The 20,370-nt window shown below is 35.1% G+C and overlaps 3 protein-coding genes and 1 long non-coding RNA gene across 4 annotated transcripts; 3 read left to right on the top strand and 1 right to left on the bottom strand.

The window, feature by feature from the left end:
• Nucleotides 1-235: 235 nt before the first annotated feature.
• Nucleotides 236-5,310, bottom strand: LOC114543224. The gene is made up of 9 exons (XM_028562306.1): nt 5,214-5,310; nt 5,021-5,139; nt 4,157-4,384; nt 3,514-3,612; nt 3,164-3,367; nt 2,219-2,584; nt 1,669-1,852; nt 866-969; nt 236-656 (listed from the first exon to the last, which is right to left on the bottom strand). The coding sequence occupies exons 1-9, from the start codon at nt 5,308-5,310 to the stop codon at nt 333-335; spliced, it is 1,725 nt and encodes a 574-aa protein (XP_028418107.1). The 3' UTR covers nt 236-332.
• Nucleotides 5,311-6,718: 1,408 nt separating this feature from the next.
• On the top strand, nt 6,719-9,458 carry LOC114543223. The gene is made up of 5 exons (XM_028562305.1): nt 6,719-6,941; nt 7,138-7,277; nt 8,095-8,244; nt 8,540-8,717; nt 9,220-9,458. The coding sequence occupies exons 1-5, from the start codon at nt 6,719-6,721 to the stop codon at nt 9,456-9,458; spliced, it is 930 nt and encodes a 309-aa protein (XP_028418106.1).
• Nucleotides 9,459-9,465: 7 nt separating this feature from the next.
• Nucleotides 9,466-10,742, top strand: LOC114543228. The gene is made up of 3 exons (XR_003689932.1): nt 9,466-9,550; nt 9,969-10,338; nt 10,695-10,742. It is a non-coding gene; the product is annotated as an uncharacterized LOC114543228 (long non-coding RNA).
• A 685-nt stretch (nt 10,743-11,427) lies between these two features.
• LOC114543227 lies at nt 11,428-13,749 on the top strand. The gene is made up of 4 exons (XM_028562307.1): nt 11,428-11,434; nt 11,663-11,716; nt 12,798-12,885; nt 13,358-13,749. Exons 1-4 carry the CDS (start codon nt 11,428-11,430, stop codon nt 13,695-13,697), a joined length of 489 nt encoding a protein of 162 aa, XP_028418108.1. The 3' UTR covers nt 13,698-13,749.
• The last annotated feature ends 6,621 nt before the right edge of the window (nt 13,750-20,370 follow it).

Genomic DNA, 20,370 nt, shown 5'->3' with positions numbered 1-20,370 from the left:
ATAAGCATGCAGGCTTTAAAATATCGGCCAACAGACCATCTGTCAAATGTCCGGTGTCTTTAAAAAATGAGTCGGATATACATTTTTAAAATTAAAATATGGTAAATGGCCATATGTTTAGTCAACCTCGTACCATCCTCGACCCTCAATTTTCCTATTGGTCGGACAGAACACACAGTGCTTTTCTCGCTATACGTCGCACAATTCACGAATGGGTCAAATCTCCGCGACCGGCCGATATTTTAAGGTCTGCAAATATAGGTATAATAAATATTTCAAAAATATATAAACATATTTAAACATATATAATACCGTATTAAAGTTCCAAATGATTACTCATTGTTTTGTTCGATGGCCATCATAGCATGCACTACCTCCGTCACTCGTACTGGCATTTTAGAAGGTTCAATGCTTAACATTGCATGCTCAAGGAAAATCATGACGTTTTTGACCATGGTGTAGTCAAAATCATACACATAATAACACGATATCAACGCAACTAAAGCATCCACAAGTTTGTCGTCTTTACTCAGGTCACACAGCAATTTATGTTCCCCTGCAATGTAGATTAGATCTAGATGATAAAGATCTAACCCACTCAATAAAACGATGGGCGAAATTGCGTTTTTAATCAAAGCATCCATGTTATCGTTGGTCTAAAAAAGAAAATGTCAAATTAGATAATAGATGTGTTTGAACGGTTTAGTAGAGGCATCTGTATGAAAGGGGGGTGGGTTTTTTAGGGGGTTTGATGGAACTTCTAAAGCTTGTTTTTTAATGCAATTACTTTACTACTGTACAAATGCCATTGGTCAATAAAAATCTTTTGGGATTGACAGTCAATACAACTTTTAGTACAGATTACCTTTAGTAGCATGAGGACCTTCTCTTCCCCGCTGTTCTTCCTTCCACCCCCACACCGTAGTAGGTAATTAGTAATGGCGAAAATTGCTGTTCTGTGGTTGCACTCTAAAAATTAAAAACACAGAAAGGCCCCAGAAATTAATGCTGAAGACAAGTAACTCAGTAGCATGTTAACTGTTATGCGCCTGCAACGCTTACTAAATTTACAATATATATATACTCCGGCAACTTTATAGCCAAGAAGACCATGAAGATGAAGTCTCTCTAAGAAAATATATTGCGTTTCATTTTAAAATGTACTGAATATCATAAATATGTAAAATTCAAAATTGTTGCACACACACTTTAACGAGGGGTGTATAAAAATATGGCTCCAACAGAGAGTATTTAGGGCAGGTCCTTAGTTGTAAGAAAAGGTTTGTGGCGGTTTCTAAATTCTTTTCGAAAGAATATGTCTTTAAGTCTTCGAAACGATTTTCGATTATTTTTTTGAGTTGATTACGATTCGAGGGAAAGGCTCATAGACACGTACTGTACAACTCTGACCAATAATTTTCTCTCCAGAGAGAAAACGGGAAAGAGGGATGCATCTTTCTCCCAATAGTCCGCGCATTTTCGGGATTTGGCATGGCATAATTACCGGATAAAGTCTTTGAAACGTCTGTGATTTTAAAAAGTATTCGAAAGTCTTTAAATCTATTTAGTCTTTGCATGAGACTATACGAAGTTTCCTTGTCAGAGATTTGACTTAATATATAAATTGCATTATACAAAACGCTTAATTTAATGGTCAAGTTATGTTACCGGTTGGACTGAGTTTATCTTCAGAAATCGCCGAGTCCATCTCTTCCACCAATTTCTTGAATGAGGACTTTTCACTCTTCTGTACATAGGATAATATTTTTGGAAGCCATGTATCAATTAAGCGTTCCTTCATTAATCTTGTGACATCTTTGTCCCCCATGACTCGGCACATTTCTTGCTTCAGCTTTAAATAATGAATACAAAATAGATTTTGTTAAATTTAACTTGAACTATGCATGCTTACTATATAGCCATGTTGTTGCTATGAAATAAATTGACACATGACATGAAAAGGTAAAGAGATTTTGTTTTAAAATAAGGTAACGTCATGGTCATATGGTAAATATTTAAAAAATAATTCAAAATTGCTTATTCGAAATATTTTCTGCATTTCAAACTAATTTAAAAAGACATTTCATCCAGTTATAAGCTCGCCCGATGATGAGTGAACATATATATTGCTCTAAAACTGTGAAGGATGCAAAAAAAGTAGATATAAAATGCATTAGCAATTTCCTAGAAGAAAATTTTGTTCAGATTATTATCTTACATGAATATGTTGCAGCAATGGAGGAAAGAGTTTCAACAAACTATCCACGCTCTCGGTCCCTTCAAGAATCATTTTTCGTCTGACAGGATATGTTGATGACATCAGTGACTTTACCAAGGTTTGATCTGGACGTGCAATTCGGCAGATTTTCTTTAGTTGCTGAGTCTTTTCCTTCATGGTATCTTCAGTTTCCCCTTCGTCAAGTGGTGGGATTTTGAGCCAAGGTTTAATATTTAATTTTATTTTCTTGACTACCGGTGTGCCAATTGATTCACCTTCAGTATTTGGCTTACAGTCTTGTGTGTGCTTTAAAGGGTTTCTCTGGAGACGTTTCATTCTGTGCTTTATCTTTTGTTCCCATGATCCCTAACAAATGTACACAAAAAATTGAGTTGCTCTGCAAACTACTGTATGTGAATCCAATGAGGGATGCACTGGAACCGATATTTTAAGTTCCAGCCGGAACTGACTAGAACCGAAGAAAAGTTCGGGCAAAAGCGGAACTGAATTTGTTAAGTATTTATGGTCATGTTTACTTTGTCTACTTGCAAAACAGTTCTCAATGGAATCAAGACATCAGTGGATCAAGGCATTACAATTGTTGTAAAAAAATAAATATTTCAGTAAATTGCAAATTTTCATAGTAGTGATAGTAATTAACATCTTTTTTTGTCTTCTCACGCACACCAATGTGCATGCACCTATGTACTGTATGTCAAGAACACTAGGTGGTTGTTATAATTCAGATTAAGTATGGTGAGAATTATAATTGACTGAAAAACTCTGCAGTCTTTGTACAGAACAATCTTTGGGTGGTCATCGTTCCTGGAAACGTCAAATACTGTAGTGTCCTCTATTTTTAAATTCCCACCCAATATGATTGACATTTTTTAAGTACTGTGTGAACATGTTGTACAATACCGTATTTCGTACACTCAATCTTACCCACTCAGTTGATGTAGAACAAATTTTTGGATCTTTCAGAAATGGGTATTTGGCAACAATCTTTTGGGCAATTATTTGCCTTTCTGCTTCTGTTGGGTATCTAGTATGGGTTGAAATGAGAGTACAGATATCTCTGTTTAACTCATTGCGTTGATTTCCATTCAAATTCCTAGAAGCTAGTCCCATCTCAACATTAACCGAAAACTACAACAAAATAACAAAGCCGTGGTTATAAATTATTAATAGTTGAAATGTTGTTTTTTCCTGTTGAGATATGCACTAAAGAATATAACATTGCAATACAACAATACATTGTATTGTATAAAAACATCCTTTGTTAGTATACCAACCTTGTCGGGAATTTCAAAGAACTGTACCCATCCAAACTTAACATTTTTCTCACCAGACCTTCCTCGCCTTGTTGATGTTGCAGTAAATGAACATGGGGTCTAATACAATGCAATAACATATGCTAATGTTATGTATAAAATTAATACACACTACTGTACTGTTATGTTATTTTAGTGTAAAATAACTGGAAATTGATTGCAATTTAAAGAGTGATCTGCAATTTTCACAATATCTTCAATAACTAGGCCAAAACAATGTACATGCAGTCAATATTGCACAATCAATTATTCATTAATTTGACTAAGTATTTAAACTGTGAATTAATTACCCAATAAGCTCCCTGGAGAGCTTCCCGTTAACAAGTAAAATTAATCGCCTGACATTTGTAAAAAAAAACGCACTGGGGCGCATTGCTAGTTAATGGTTAATATCAATTCACTATAGTTCTGTAATTGGTTGTTCCAGAATCCCCAACCCCCACGGAGGAAATTTTCATCTGTCCAAAGGAGGAGGGAGAAGCAACTTTGAATTTCCTAAGATGTACTAAGGATGCTTAAAGAGGAGGGGAGGAGTAATTTTCCTTTTTCTCTGTGATGGAGGTGTTGACCTTTTCTGGAATGTTATAATAATAATTATCAGTACCTTAGGAATCTCATCTACTGTAAAATTTGATGGGGAACCTTCTGTAGGAACCTCTGGAGATATTGGTTCTATCATCCTATGACAACTGGGAGTTGTTCCAATTTTTGCCGAGGGTGGGTTTGCGATTCTGTGGGAAGGGGTCATAGTTTCTGCATCATCTGTATGACTATCTATGACAATTGCACAAGGTTGTTTACTTTGGACAGGCATACCATTTCCATCAAAAGTCTAGGAGTTAAATAATTTAGCTGTGTCAGGAAATATAGTAGGTTTCTTAGAAAATACTGTATATCATATGTTAGTATAATGCCAGAGCTTTCAAAGTAATCCAGCCCCACTGGCAGCGCTAGTGAACAACACCAATTCTTAGCGTACATTGCAATGACAAGTGCATGATGTCACTGCATATGTGGTATTTCGGACCTGAATCGAAGGAGCTATATTTCATCCAGAGTACAGGTTGATGGGTGTCTGGGCAATGGTCACATGATCCATCCGTTCTTGATCATATTTTGCACTTATTTTTTCTTTATCATTTTTGTTGCACCCTTTTTTGTAATTATTAATGGTGCAGTCCATCAATAATATCATTTTTTACAAATCTGAATTTGTTTGGAAATCATTTTGAGAGTAATTCAGTAATCGCATCTTGTTTTTTGTTGCCATAGCATGATAGCAACGTCGAGTTTTGTAGCTCAAATTATGAGCTGTTTTACGACAAAAAATATTACTTTTATAATGAATAATATAAAAAATTAATCCAGAAAGTCAATTTAAACTTTTTGATCCTTCGAGAGGCTAATTATTTGGAAAAACAGACAAAAAGAGAGCATTTGTTAACTCAATATAAATATACTGGCAGACCTGGCTTGTTTCTTTTGACCACAAAGTCCGGAATCTCTTTACTTCTTTTATGCCTTTGATCATACGCTCAATCATCCACATCTCCAACTCAAAAAAATCCTTTCCATTTATAGATTCACCTATTTAAATATTTAACAAAGAAAATACAATAAGATTTTGAAAAACAGTCTATTCAAAGCATTTTAAAACTTACCCTCGAAACCTTTTACAACAGTCTCGTCGAAGTTGTTTTTACGTAACCAGTGGATTACTTCATGAGGAAAAGAGTCTTTTGAGAGTTTCTCATTCATTTTGTCAGTAATAAATGAATAGATAAATATTAAATGAGATTATATTTTATTTAAAGAAAAGCGTGACACAAACCCAGCCGCCCAGACAGCTAAACGACGAGAGAAGTCACGTCAGCTGTCAGCACGACCCAGTGAGCTCCAGATATATCTGGAGTAAGAACTTAAGACTTCCGCGAGGCCAAAAAGTGAAGCCAAAGATGGCGGATATTGAGGAGCTATAGTACGTCAGTTTCAGTCCTCTTATGTGCGCGGTTTAACTTTATTTTTTCCTATTTTTGAGTAAAAAATGAGGGGAATTTCAATGAAAGGTATAATATTAATGCTTTGTATTGAGATACTTTTATATTTCAATTAAATTAACAAAGAAATAAGCGATATCTTACAAGGAAAGCTAAGGAGTGGCGGATTGTTGACGTTTTCGGCTTTTCGCAAATCACAACATTTACTCACAGAATATGCTTCCCAAAAAACATAAATAAAACTTTTTTTAGTTTAATTCATCTATATAAGGCTTTCATTCATGTAAAAAATTAATAGGAAAGAAAATTATGCTGAAAAACGGACGAGTTTGAAATATGACTAATATATGATTATGAAATTTATAAACAAGACTCAAAATGCAAGTATAAAAAAAACTTTAAAAAAGCCCTATGCTAGGAAAGCTGGCCAAAAAATAAAGGACAACTAGTTTTAAAGCGTTTCGAAACCAAAAATGAAACAAGAAACTCAAAACATGAAAATATATGAAAATAACTCAAAATTATTAAAACAAATCTGAAATGCGCAGTTGAATTTACGGCGGAAAAATGCATATTTACTCACTCGTTCAGTCGGAAAATGCGGCACCCACATCGGGTAGATGCAGAGAAATAGATTCTCAGTAAAATGAATCAATTTTTTCCATTCTTGTGCTCTCAAAATGATGAAAAACACGAAAATCTGAGGGTTTCGATAACCGTCACTCCCGGTCAAAAACAATGAGAAATATTTGGCCGCGGGAGTTAGGGGACTGAAACTGACGTACTATAGCGCTTCAATTTCCGCCATCTTTGGGTTCACTTTTTGCACCCAAAGTTCTTACTCCAGATATATGTGGAGCTCACTGGCACGACCGCGCTCCACATCCGGGAGTCTTGTAAATAGTTCCAAAAAAGGCAATGTTCTCCTTTTATATCTAAATTTAAAATTTATGCCACCCGAATCTTGCGGGTAATTTCACATTTTCCCGCCCAAAACTGTCTAATATTATAATTCCAGATTTCCAGTTTAATATCACTGACTGCAGAGAGCGATGGCTGGACGTAAAATTTAAAAAAGGAAATGTAATTCATAATTGTATTGAAAAATGGCTATGCTCTATAGCTGTGAAATGTGTTCAGGCAATCGCGTGCCATTTGTTGCGCTTAATATGGCATTGATTATTAACCATTATGGGCGGTATCATCGTCACGATCCTGATTTTTTCGTCACATGCAAGGTTGGAGGTTGTACTGCATCATATAAAAAATTTGAAGGCTACAAAAGTCATCTGCGCCGTTTTCACAAAGACATCGACCAGATCCCTATTAACAAAGAAGGAGATGTAGATGATGTGGTGAATGGTGAAGAAGACATTCAAGACGATCAATGCCGTATGATGATTGATGATCATGAGGAGACCATTGGCTATCATCATGTCGACTTGAAAAGGCAGAACGCATTGTTTCTACTGAAGACTAAGGAAATGTATCGGTTAACACAAACGGCGACTGATGCACTTGTCTCTTGCACAACGTCCATTGTTAAGAACTCTATTGAACAGTTGAAAAAGGGTTACAAAATGCTTAGACAACGTTGGAATGCTACTCGGTGACATTCCTGGACTGGAAAATATGTTCAGACAAGATAGTAATGAGAGCAACCCTTTCAATGGCCTTCAAACCAAGACAGAACAGAAGTGTTATTTTCGAGATAATTTTGGGCTTGTGGTAAGTCCATTGATATAAATTTGTAGCTAGCTCTTGTATCACACACTCCTTTTATGAATACCCATTTTTAATGCACCCATCAATGTTAAGCCCGGGGGCCGGGGGAGATCAGGCGTACATATTTGGGGTATTTGATTTTTTGGGCAAATATTTTATTAATTCCCCTGCTATCGGGCAAAAAATATTGGTCAAATGCCTTGCCAATTTGCAATAAATTTTAATAATAACAGTAATTTGGTTCATGTTGCCCATACTCAGTCCCAAAATGCTAATCAAAATCCCCAGGGCAAGGATGCAATTGATTATCAAATACCCCACATATTCCTAGTACATTAAATCATGAAATGCTCAATGATCCTATTTTTAAATTTTTGGAATTCATGCCCCCCCCCCTTCTCCACAGGTGTTTAAACCCTAATCCTAGGCAGAATTCCACTCTTTGAATATGGGCAGAGCTGCTCATACTTATATCTGGATATACAGACCCATACACCTAGTTTATATATACAGCTATATTTCTGCCCCAAAAATACCTTAACCCACTAATGCCCATTGCATTCTTCAATATTTTGCTCTCTCTATAATTGCCAGGTAACTATATTGTCTCGCATATATGTATGGAGTAAAATTCTCTGGATTTTAAACAGTTAGAGTAGTACAATATATACTGTATGTTACTACTGTACTCTTAGTGTTTATTCCAGAGAATTTTACTATATAGTATAACATATAAATGCAAGACAATATAGTTTGTGTACCAAGTTTATACAGCTAGCACAATACCATTATATCAGTGTTTTCATATTGGAACCTATAGGACCCTGAAAGATATATTCTGGGACATAATCATGTTCAAGTTAGATCTGGTGTCCATAGAAAAAGAAGTGCAAAGTTTGATGAAATGGTGATCATTCCTTTGCTAAAAAGCCTTGAGGCAATGCTGAATGAACCCTCTATTCTTTATGAGGTAAATATTATAGTATATTTTGGACGGTAATGTCACATAATTGTCCACAATTATCCGTAGATCTTTATTATCCATAAACTCTTTTATTTAACATAAACTAGAAATACATACCTGCAGCAACCCCTTGCTTTTTAACCAAGAACGCAACTTCATTTTCGGGACATGAAGTATTGGTAGACTGTTGTCATAGCAGCATAGCATTTTTATTCTTTCTGTATCTTTCAAAAAAGTGTGAAAATTCTAATGAAAAAATATCAGTTTTAATCACAAACATTTGTCATTAATTTGCTTTTAGATAAAGCATTCACATAAAAGCAGACAACCTGGTCGAATTTGTGACTTCTGCGATGGTGAGTTATTCCAAAGGCATCCACTGTTTTCAAAAGACAAGAGTGCGCTGCAAATCATTCTCTATTATGACGAAGTGGAATGTGTCAACCCTCTTGGGAGCAAGACCAAGAAGCACAAATTAGGTATGTACAAGTACGTACATTGACAATTAAGTAAAATTATCTGGGATGCATTGTGGCTTGATGTGTAATATGTTGTGTTCCGGCATTTGTTGAGAGGAACAGTTCAAATATGTGATGCAATTGAGCTATGTTGTCAATGTTGTGCTAGGGTGTTGTCAAGCTGTCGCCAATGCGTTTACAAGCTGCTCTGTGATCATTAATTGTGATTGGCCAATCCAATTTATATTCAAATTGTTGCTTCAATGCGTCACTACTTGACTGCCTTTTGCAGTATACATATTTGCCTTATATGTATGCAATAAACATACGCAAGCATAAGAAATAATTATGAACTACTGTAAGATATGCATGCATGCCGTTGTTGTCATCAGAAAAATAGGAGTTTCAAAGGCTGCATCATGCTAATATTGTTCCCATTTTCACCATAAAGTATGTGTGACTGATGTTTATATTGGATCAATCACCCATTGTTTTATAATAAACTTTACTCTTTATTTTCTAGGACTGTTTTACTATACATTGGGTAACATTAGTCCTGTACATCGTTCCCAACTAAAGTCCATTCAGTTGTTAGCTATTGTGAAAAGGCCACTGATAATTAAATATGGTATGAATGCTATTTTGGCACCCATTATGGAGCAGGTCTTGGAGCTCGAGCAAGATGGTGGTTACCAGTTCACTATAAAGGGTGTGAAAGAATCATTTGCTGGGACAATAGCATTTGTCTCTGGTGAAATTTAGGATCACAAGAACTGGGAGGCTTCAAAGTTGGACCTGGCTCCCATCTTAAATGTAGAGACTGTTTAGGTAAAACTGAAGATATTAAAACAAAGGTAGTGTATATGTATAATTAATTATCTACGTTGTATATAACCTGAATGTCAGGCCTTTATTTTTTCGCCTTAACGCTAAAAGGTGAAAAGCGTTAAGCGAAAAAAAAAAAAGGCCTGACATTCACGTTACATTGTATCCCATATGGTTACTTAAGAGTACTCAACATTGTAGAGATTAGAGCAAAAGACGTTACTGACATATGCTGTAGTTACTGACACTGCATGTACCTCAGATACTCACTTTTTGCACTTTTCTGGTACATTTGTAAATTCATGAATGATATATCCTTTGAAATTCAGAAACGTTGCCCTCACCGTCCTATGTGTGCTTTTCCATTTGGACTATTGCTGGGTTACCAGTGTACTTTACTTTATTCTAAATCTTTACTAACATATGCAATAAATGTCCTTTTTTCAGTTTCGAGAAGACCAGTTTGTTCTACGTACTGCAGATGAGCATGATGATCAGTGTGACGAGATTGATGAAGATCCTACTTTGGCTTCAACTTATGGCATAAATTTCCGCTCAGCTTTGTGCCAGTCCAGGTACTTCCATGTCATTGGTGGATTACCAGGTGACTCAATGCATGACATATTGGAAGGTTGCCTTCAGTATGAGGCTAAAGAGCTTTTGAAGTACCTAATTCAGGAGCGGAAATATTTCAATCTTCAATACCTGAATTCCAGTCTGGAGAGTTTCGATTTCGGATACCAAAATGAGAAGAATAAACCATCGGTGATTTCAGATGCAACCCTGAATTCAGATAGCAACAATCTTCATCAAAAAGGTATGTACCATAATTAAATTAATAAAGATCACATGCCTGGATTTGAAGATGATATGATTTGATTTTTTATTGATATTTGGTCTCCTTCGTCGAACGCAATAAAGCACATTTGGTACTATGTATGGTTATGTTTCCCTGACACAGCCTGACAACAACCTCAGCTGCATCCCTATATATAGTGATACATCAATCTCAAGAACACCATATGGCGTATTTTCTAGAATATGGCAAATTGTCAGATTCATGTAACTGAAACATACAACATTGATTAGTTTGTTGTGAAATGAACTTTTAATTTGCAAACTATACAGTAGTATTTCATAAGAATAACATATAAAATAACTTTTTTCCTGTAGCATCTCAGATGTGGTGCCTGGGTAGATTTTTACCGATGATTGTTGGAGCTAAAGTTCCAGAGATGATGAGAAATGGCAGCTATATCTAAAGATGTTGGATATAACTGATATGTGTTCTCTCCTGTAACAAGTGCAAATCAAGCTGCTTATCTAGCCCAACTAATAGAAGAACACCACAAAGAATTTACAGTGTTGTACCCGAACTGCTCTATCATACCCAAATGCACTATATTGTCCACTACCCAAGTGCTATGATCAGGTAAAACTAAACTTGTATATATTTGTTGAGTTCCTGGCTGATGTACAGTGTTGTGTTTCATTTAGTGCTAGTGAGTCATTGCGCTTTTTTTTGAATAGAAAATTATATCACAGCTCCAATAAACCTCATAGAAACAAATAAATAATTGAAGTGAGAATCGGGTTCGTTTTTACTATATACCCAAGTAGTATTAACTGCTGAACACACTGTAGAAGTTGTCACAAGGCTAATTGACAGCTCCGAAAACAACATTGTTCATTTAACAGTAATGTCTGTACTGAGATAGCTCAGCTTCCGCAGTGGGGGCAATGATGTTTCCCACAGATATATTACCTTTCCCCCCCGCACAATATTCACTTACAGATTGAAAACTCTCAAACAAATTGAAAAATATTAAATAATGAAACTCAAAAACGTTGTCGTTGTTCACTGTTTATTATCTCAAATGTTTCTCTCTCAAATTCCCTGAACTAGATGAACAGTAACCTTAGCTATTGTTATGTAAAAATGTCATGTATGGTTTTAAAATTTGCAGTATATATTATATACTTCAACTAATTAATAATTTGTATATATATACTTTAGGTTAGGACCAATGATAACACACTGGTGCATGAGATTTGAGGCCAAGCATCGTTATTTCAAACAACTAGCTACTGCCATTGGTAATTACACCAATCTACCATGGACATTAGCTGAACGACACCAGAGTCAGCAGTGTTATATCTCTGCGGCATACACAAACCTATTGAGTGTGGAGCAGGTGTGTTAAAATTATATGTTAAAATTGTTAAGCATAAGTATGATTTTATTTTAATATATCTAGTCCACTGATTTAATAATACACTGGATAGAGCTTCCATATCCATGAAAAGTGAAGCTGGATGCTATTCGGTTTTAACCCCAAAAGGAGGAAGTAAAACTTCAAAAATGAATATGGTAAACATTTTGGGGGATTTTAAAATAAATAACAGATAAGAAAGATTGTTTACCATATTCGTACTTCAAAGTTTACTTCCAGCTTTCGGGGACCAAATTGAGTAACATCCAGCTTCACTTTTTATAGACAAAGAAGCTCTAGCCAGTGTTTTATTACATGCATCAGTGATCCAATTACATGTATGACAATATCCTTAAAAACGATGAAAAAAGTTTTATTTTCTACACTTAATTACCCAATTACTTTACACAATATATCCACTATAACTTCAACACTGTAATGGGATTATTAGTTTTGGCAAATTCCAATTTTTTCTTCAACCTGAAAACTCTTTTTCCTATTTTTACTGACTTAATTTCAAAATAGATTTAATTTGAAGAAAAAATACCAAGTTCCTCTTAGATGTAGTGTTTATCGTGGTTCGGACCATGGTGTCTACTATACTGAAGTGGTATCTACTACTACTATACTGCATAGTATTTCAGTGTGGAAGATGCTTTTGTATTTTGACTGTAGAAAATGGAAAAAACGATTTCACGAAATGAAATTCTTTTCTGACCTGTACTGACCTGCGTTTTTTTAAGCTTGTTACTGGGAACACACTTTTTTGTACTAACTTGGGTTGGAGGAGGTTGAATAGAGGGGGCTGGGTCTTATTGTTTCACTAGTCACTATTGTAATAAAACTAGGTTGGGTTATGTACTAGTAAAGAAAATTTGCAGATTTGTCACATCCCCTATACTAATCAATGCACAGCTCCTCCCTCTCACTCACAAACACAATTTATCCTCTTGTCCTCCAAAACATAACGACTAGTTCAGATGACTTGAAAACATATTAGATTTAATACGTACGTTACTGTACCTTTACTGCGTATATATATTCATAAAATATCATCCCACAGGTAAACAACATGAAGCAAGCACCAGAAGCTATTTCCAACTACTTCAAGGGAAAGATGTCAACATAAATGCCCACTCACTTGTTAATGAGTAAGTTACTTTCCTTTTGGTCAAAAGCATGCATTAATTTTTATTTTAGAGCAACCTGTTGTACATATTGCTAGTAGTATGTATGACCTAGGTACAAAAAAACAGCCCAATTCTTACTTCAACTATTTATTTATTTCTATGTATAAGTTTTATTTCAGCTAAAGATAACATTTTTAATCAAAATAATGTGTGGTGTTCTACGCATGGTGCAAATGTCCAATCACCATTGTCATGTTAGCCCATTAAGCTCCAGTTTAAGTTTGTAAAAAAAGATAAGTAGGGCACATTGCCAGTTAGTGGGTTAACATCAAACAAAGATTTATACTGTATGCCTTATTTTAGGAATGAATATTTTTCAACGAACGAATGAACACTTTGCTATTTTAAGAGTTTTATCATTTATCATAATGTAATCTTTCACCCACTACTCATGGATTCGCCCTAAAATAATTTATGCATCAATTATTCTTAGAACATTGTGGATTATAATATTGGGAACAAAGTACAAAGTAGGAGCTGTTGTTCAGCATGGATTTCTGCATCTGCTACCAACATTTTCAGTTATAAAGAAAATTGTTGTTGTTGATGGTGAATTAAACAGCTGTTTTTTTATTCTTGAAAGACTACATACTATAGAGTTCAATGAACATTACCATGCATATAAGGTGGAGAAGCCTATTGATATAAGTTTAGGTATTTGCACACAAGAAGAACTTGTATCTTTTATGCCAATGCATTACACAAATCCTGTAAATTCCAATGGATCCTTTGTGAATATTAAATATGACGTTGATTTATATCAGCATGAGTAAGAATTATTAAAATGGATTTATGTACAATATATTTTTATGTGTGCATATCCTGTTCCAGCTGACATTTTCAAGAAACATAAAACTTATATACAGTGTAATATATATTTTATATGTAAATATATTTTTTTATATGTAAATATTTGTATATGATATTTGTGTCATAAATGAGTATTTTTTAATGTGTTGACTGGTTATTTGCTTCAAATACAAAGGATTTGTAATACATGTAACATGCCTAATGACTTCAATTTAATATATTAAACAAATTATTTGTTTTGTATATAAGTGGCTGTTATAAAAGCCAGAATGACTCTAAGAAAGAGTTCCACCACTCCAACAAAGAGTCATATGGCTCCAAGAACGAGTCACATGACTCCATGTGAACTCTATTTAAGAGTCTATTGACTCTTGCGAGAGTCTTGTGACCCTTCAAAAGAACTAAACGAATCCTCCGAATTGTCATTTTGACCCAATGTCGGAGTTAAAACGACTATTAGAGTCGAAACGACACATTAGAGGAGTAAAAATGACCTTTTGAATAAAGGTGTTGAAATGACTCGCCCTGGTCAAAACGACTCTTTTGAATTTACAGTGTAGGCCCGTTTGGGACTTATATGGCCTTATATGACCCTATTAGGCACGATGGCCCGATTGCTGACTGCATGGGCATCTTAACACCCGAATATGGACAAATATTCGATTGAACATTGGGGAATAAATGTTCCCTTAGAACATTCCTCTGCAACACTGCAAATCTATACGTCGTATACGTAAACATTTTTTTATTATATGTATACGAATACAACGCCCATAGGATATGTGACCTTCCACGGGAAAACGTACGTTAACGATATTTTGTTGAAACGGCAAAACGGACGGATAACGAACGGGTAGTGAACGATCTGTAATAACGTTTCAACGAACCCAGAAAACGTTTTGACGAATTCAGCTAAAAATGTGAACGTTTAAAGTCGAGAATACGAACGGATAAATAAACGTTCAATCTGAAGCCGTTTGAACGATTTATGTTTATTAACGGTTTTAACGAATTTGTCTGAACGCCTGTTGCGCGTATAATTGACGCAAGATATTATTGACTAATTTATCTAATTAAAAGAATAGGAAATATTTTCAAACAAGTAACATGTGTTGTTCCAAGTATGTGTGTACATAAATAGCTATACCTTCATTTGAATGTTTAACTAAAATTATTAGCTATACTACCTAAATCCCATTATTTTATACTTTATATACATATATACATTGGCGTTTTGCATCAAAATTCGGGTTATAATCGTTAGGAAGCCTTCAGTTATTAGTATATATTATCATCGTTATGTCAAATTAATGCATCATCTGCAACTATACCCATCAAAATATTCAGCGCGTGTTCATTTGCAACATCGTTACAGGTTTTGTAAATTTTTCCACGAACAAACTCTATGTATGAGTGGTTAAAGACATATAAACAAAGACATACAGGCGATACAGCATGCATCCGTTTTATTAACACGGCTGTAAACCGACAGTAAACAAAAATTGCCGTCTCAGTTTGGTTGAGTTTCAGCTACTGGATACATACTTTATGTTAAACTAAACACAAGAGATTCCATTGTACACTTTTGTTTATACTCTTTGACGCGCAAACGATTAAATTAATTAGCGCAAGGATCAAGTTGTTTACAGATGATAACCAAACATTAATACAGAATATCGCATACGCAAAGTTCGTTTGTATGCGAACCAGCGTAGTAACGTGTGCTTGCATGCTGTCAAAACTTATGTGGTATAAATACTACATTAAATATCCACACCATTTATACACATGAAATCCACATTTCAATTTCAGCAATGCATTGGGCGGTAATAAAATATTTAAAATATAGGCTTGGATATTTACCTAGTGCACACAATATGTTCCGTGCAGCAACACCAGTAGCCTAGCTTTAGCCGCGGTCAAGCTTGTCGCAGAATGTCGCCTATACACAGTACTGTCAGTAGCAAGTCACTAGCAATTAACACGGGACGAAAAGATAGATTTGCCTGTATGCAAATGTATGGGCAAATTTATTGCCAATTTCAAATTCGATCGTATATGACCACATTTGCACCATTGCAAATTTTTAAATTTGCCTCGTGTTTGCACCTAGTGCGATACAGTGATTGCCGCGATGACACCGGGTGCAAATTTAGTGCAAATTTATGGTAAATTTATAACATTGCACATATTGCGATTGCAGTGTGATTTTGTTGTGAACATAAAATTTGCGATTTGTATCACGCGTGTTGCCATTTTCGTGGAAAATGCAAAATGAAACTTGTTCAAATTATGCTGGTCGGTTTGATTTGTTTGCGTGTGCTTTCTATTTTTGTGTCGCGCAATTGAATTTTTTAAAGTGTAAACGAAGGTAAATAAAAAATGATTTTTTTATTATTTTTAAAAAATATATTGAAATCGTACATATATATAAGACAATAATATAAACACGTAGAGTCATAGATTCAATATAAACCTATAGATGTTCAAAAATATCCTGAATAGATCCTAATGCGTACAATAATATAGCTACATGCTATTTATAAACCGATATAATTTATATACATTTAGTTAAAAAATGTCTATACAACAGAATTCGAAGCCGGCAACCTATTTTTTTCGCATATCGTTCTTATATTGTATCTTCTAAAATCTTATAAAATTTTTCAAATTGATTGTTATTTTCCATACTCTCCAGTCATATATACTTCATATTTTTTTATAAAACATGAACATGGAATTTTTCATCATGTAGACCACAGTTAATAGAACATACATGGTTTAGAGACTACATATAATTAATATATACGGTATATAAATATATATATATATAAGTAGTTACAATAGAACTCATTAACTATATATATATATATATATATATATATATATATATATATATATATATATATATATATATATATATATATATATATATATATATATATATATATATATATATATATATATGTCGTCGGGAAACATTTATGCAAAATTGTTCCTTATTCGCCACGTGTCTATCGTATTTTGAACAAATAAACCAATAGTAAGGTCTGAATTAACATGTTGTTCAAGAGGATCTAAACCAAGCTATAATTACTATTTGTCAATTGGGCAAAAATACAATAGACATGCATGTGACGGATAAAGAACAATTTTCAGCATAAACCTGCAGGGCAATAACATAAATAATGAGTTTTATTGTACTTCCATCTATAGTATCCAAACCATGTATATTCTAGCTAATAACTGTATGTAGACTAAGGTGCAAGTTTGCCGGGTTGAGAAATCCTCAACAGTACTAGTACGGAAAATAGCTATGCAAATTTAAAAGATTGATGGCTATATTTGTTTTCCATACTGCTCAGTATGGCTCTACAGCATAGAAATACTGGACCATACGTCGTCAGCATATGTGACTTAATGAGTTGCACATTTTCTTACGTAAAGTGTACAAAATTTACGTAATTAAATTTGGTTTTTCCATACATCCAAAAAATAGGTAGCGCTGAACTCTTATAATATAGTTTAATCATGCAACAGACTAGTTGTTCACAAAAATGGAAACATTTTAACGGTAATTAAGTGTAGTTTAATAACCTGTTTTTAAATTTAACTTTCTTCCATCATCAATGGATGCCATATTTATCTAATTTTTAATCATCCAATCAGGGATGTCACTTGGTGGCAAACAAACCATTCTTTCGCCCTAATGTTTCTTTGAACATGGAGCGAGCCTTCTCGAAATTCGCCTGGTATATTTCCGGTCCAAGCTTTCCAACACGCTTTGGAATCTCTCGCTACGCCATGACAATGGGCGGGTTTTTAATATTTTCTTCGTACCTAAAGCGTCATCGTCGGATTCGGACTCGTCATCTCTTTCAATTACCTCTTCCTCGCTGTGCTCGGGAGACATACATGATATTTTCATCCCCTTTCTAAATTCTGCCTTTTCAGCCTCAGGCCAAGAGGTAGTTTTATATAGTGCATCCAGCCGGCGTCGAAGTTTCTATAAATATACGAGAAAACAGTGCATTAGCTGTGTAATCATTAGCTATGTTGATCTGAACTAGATTATTTTATGATAATTATGTCTCCCATAGATTTCTTGTTATTCTTATAGTTGTATTTAAGTTGAATAAGAAATGCGTATTATTCTTTTTGAGGCCCAAAAATGGCAAAGAGAGGGATTGATGTCCCAAAAATTAACAATGTTTGAATGTCCCAAAAAATTGCGAGAATTTCAGATGAAGTTATATGTGTCGAACGAGAGGTTGGAAACGTTTTGTAAATCAGGTTCGTAATTTCCGTGCATTAAACTAAAGTATACAAATTTGCAAACTTTGCAAAGCCACATTTTTGGCATCTCATGACATTTCGCAACCAAACGTTGCATTTCTACTAATTTCAGTACGCTCTTTTTGCTGTGGTGATTTTAATGGGTTATCTTGCATGTATAAAAAGTTGCCTATAATGCAAAAGGTCCATTTAATCTTTATGTTTGATGATTTAATCTTTGTATTTGGCTCGTGAGAGCAAAACGTGAAATCCGTCTCATGGTTTTGAACAACGGCATATGCTCTGCGAAAATTGGAAAGGCAAACGAGGTACGTTTTTACATTGATTTCTTACATCTGCCTTGCGATGGCGACGTCGTTCATTTTGCAAATATTACTTCTCTGCCCTGAATCGACCTCCTTGCGTCTCCTCCGCATTGTCAAGAAATGTGCCTTCATTGCTCCTAGAAAATGGTATCAGACTGCATGATTCAATCTTGAAAGTTCGTCCGAAAAAGGGCAACGTTCTCATGATAAGTGGGATTCATGCAATTGTCTCATCTAAGAGAAGATTGGTGAGGTACGTTTTTCGTTTATGGCACCAGAGTCAGAGGAATATAAACTCAACTATTCCGGCATATATATAATCAATCACCTAATCATATATTTATCATTTATAGACCAGGGGCCGGTTGTATCAAAGCCGGATAGCGCTATCCACCGAATAGTGATTTTTTCAACCGTTCTAAAAATGCTCGAAAGGGGATAAAATTTCAGCTTGAAAGCAACAATTATTAAAGAGGATCTTCAATTTAGGAATACTAAGATTTAATCAAAGTTGTAGCAAATAACGGGCGATTTTGAAGCAATTGAAAAAACCACTATCCGGTGGATAGCGCTATCCGGCTTTCATACAACCGGCCCCAGGGGCCGGTTGTTCGAAAGGTGGATAATTCGCTATCCAACGGATAACTCGCTATCCAACGGATAAGTTTTATCCAGCGTGTGATTTGCGTTGCACGAAGCTTGCATAACTTTATCCAGCGGATAAAAATCGCTATCTACCGGATAAATTTATCCAAGGTCCGGAGGTGGTTTAAATCCACTATCCAGTGGATAAATTAAAGATACAAGGTAACATTGTAAACATTTATATAAAATAGGACAAAAATGCAATATTCCTGTTACTGTGTTTCAACAAACTAATGCACATAATGATTGCATGTATTCACTATTAAAAATGGTTTCGCGAAGTGCAATTTTTCGCAGCAGCGTTTTACGTTGCCTAGACATTCCTTTCCGAGCGGCGATTTTTTGGACATCCTCGCATTTATAACAGGCAGTAAATTTACTATTGTTTAAGTCTTTCCATTCAGTAACTATACTCGAGAATTCGTAATGATTATGAATTCAATGTTGTAAATGCTTAGCAACAGCTGACGTTGTGGTACGAAATTTCAGTATAATCGAGTTTTCTTCCGGTAAATTTTAACTTATCTATTGGATAGCTATCCACTTCACTATCCACGCTTCGTGCAACGCGTTTTTATCCAATGGATAACTATCCACTGGATAGCAGATTTATCCGTTGGATAGGACTTATCCGTTGGATAAGTTATCCATCTTTAGAACAACCGGCCCCTGGAGCGAGGGGAATTCGATGAAATATTACCCCGAAGGGAAAATATATCCCGAGGGCTTCGCTTCCATATGAACGCAAATTCTCGATTTTTCCCGGTAAGCCGGTATTAAAACACGATCACACACGCTTGCCTGCAAAGGTAGGATAATAAGTGGGATAATAGGCGGTATGAATTGCATATGAAACGACCTTCAAACTCATCTCAGCAAGCCGAGCTCTCCTGGCTAACCGGGCTATCCCACCTCATATGAACAGGCCCTTAGTTCCTTTCGAAATTGATTATTTTTACGGTCTGCTAACATGAATGTATGAATATCAGCATCTCCACTTAACGATACTCCGCCGCAGCTTGTTTTATGCCGTGGGTCAAAATCAAACGTAAGCTATGGGAAGTTTTCAAAATTTCCTACTTCCGAACAACCCGTGTACCGGCGGTAGCAGTTTGGGTCTATGCTTGAAGCAAGAACAAATTGAAACGGAGGCTAGGTTTGATCGGATTCAATTTTTATTTTTCAAGGAACAAGCCCTTAAAATCGTTAGCTATCTCTAAGTTTTGATGTGAAAATTAATAATGATAGATTGATAGTCCTATCACGTGTTGTATCAATCAAAATAATTTGTGACTACACCCCCGGTTAAGCTTAACACGTGCGCCAGACTGATTCGTCATCTTCGTTGCCATGTTTTCGTGTTGAAAAATATTTAATGGCTTGAAAATTG

The sequence above is a fragment of the Dendronephthya gigantea genome, unplaced genomic scaffold, assembly GCF_004324835.1.
Source record: "Dendronephthya gigantea isolate DGI-Jeju-01 unplaced genomic scaffold, DenGig_1.0 000420F, whole genome shotgun sequence".
In the NCBI taxonomy this organism is placed as follows: domain Eukaryota; kingdom Metazoa; phylum Cnidaria; class Anthozoa; order Malacalcyonacea; family Nephtheidae; genus Dendronephthya; species Dendronephthya gigantea.
This window is presented reverse-complemented; position numbering and strand designations above follow the sequence as displayed.

Excerpts from the sequence above, each read along its gene's own strand:
- LOC114543224 (XM_028562306.1), bottom strand. The coding sequence starts at position 5,310 with ATGAATGAGAAACTCTCAAAAGACTCTTTTCCTCATGAAGTAATCCAC. Across the intron at positions 4,385-5,020 it reads GGTCAAAAGAAACAAGCCAG|ACTTTTGATGGAAATGGTAT; the intron begins GTCTGCCAGTAT and ends TTTAACTCCTAG. Across the intron at positions 1,853-2,218 it reads CATTGCTGCAACATATTCAT|CTGAAGCAAGAAATGTGCCG; the intron begins GTAAGATAATAA and ends CATTATTTAAAG.
- LOC114543223 (XM_028562305.1), top strand. The coding sequence starts at position 6,719 with ATGGCATTGATTATTAACCATTATGGGCGGTATCATCGTCACGATCCT. Across the intron at positions 7,278-8,094 it reads GAGATAATTTTGGGCTTGTG|GACCCTGAAAGATATATTCT; the intron begins GTAAGTCCATTG and ends TGGAACCTATAG. Across the intron at positions 8,245-8,539 it reads AACCCTCTATTCTTTATGAG|ATAAAGCATTCACATAAAAG; the intron begins GTAAATATTATA and ends ATTTGCTTTTAG.
- LOC114543227 (XM_028562307.1), top strand. Across the intron at positions 11,717-12,797 it reads ACCTATTGAGTGTGGAGCAG|GTAAACAACATGAAGCAAGC; the intron begins GTGTGTTAAAAT and ends ATCATCCCACAG. Across the intron at positions 12,886-13,357 it reads GCCCACTCACTTGTTAATGA|AACATTGTGGATTATAATAT; the intron begins GTAAGTTACTTT and ends AATTATTCTTAG.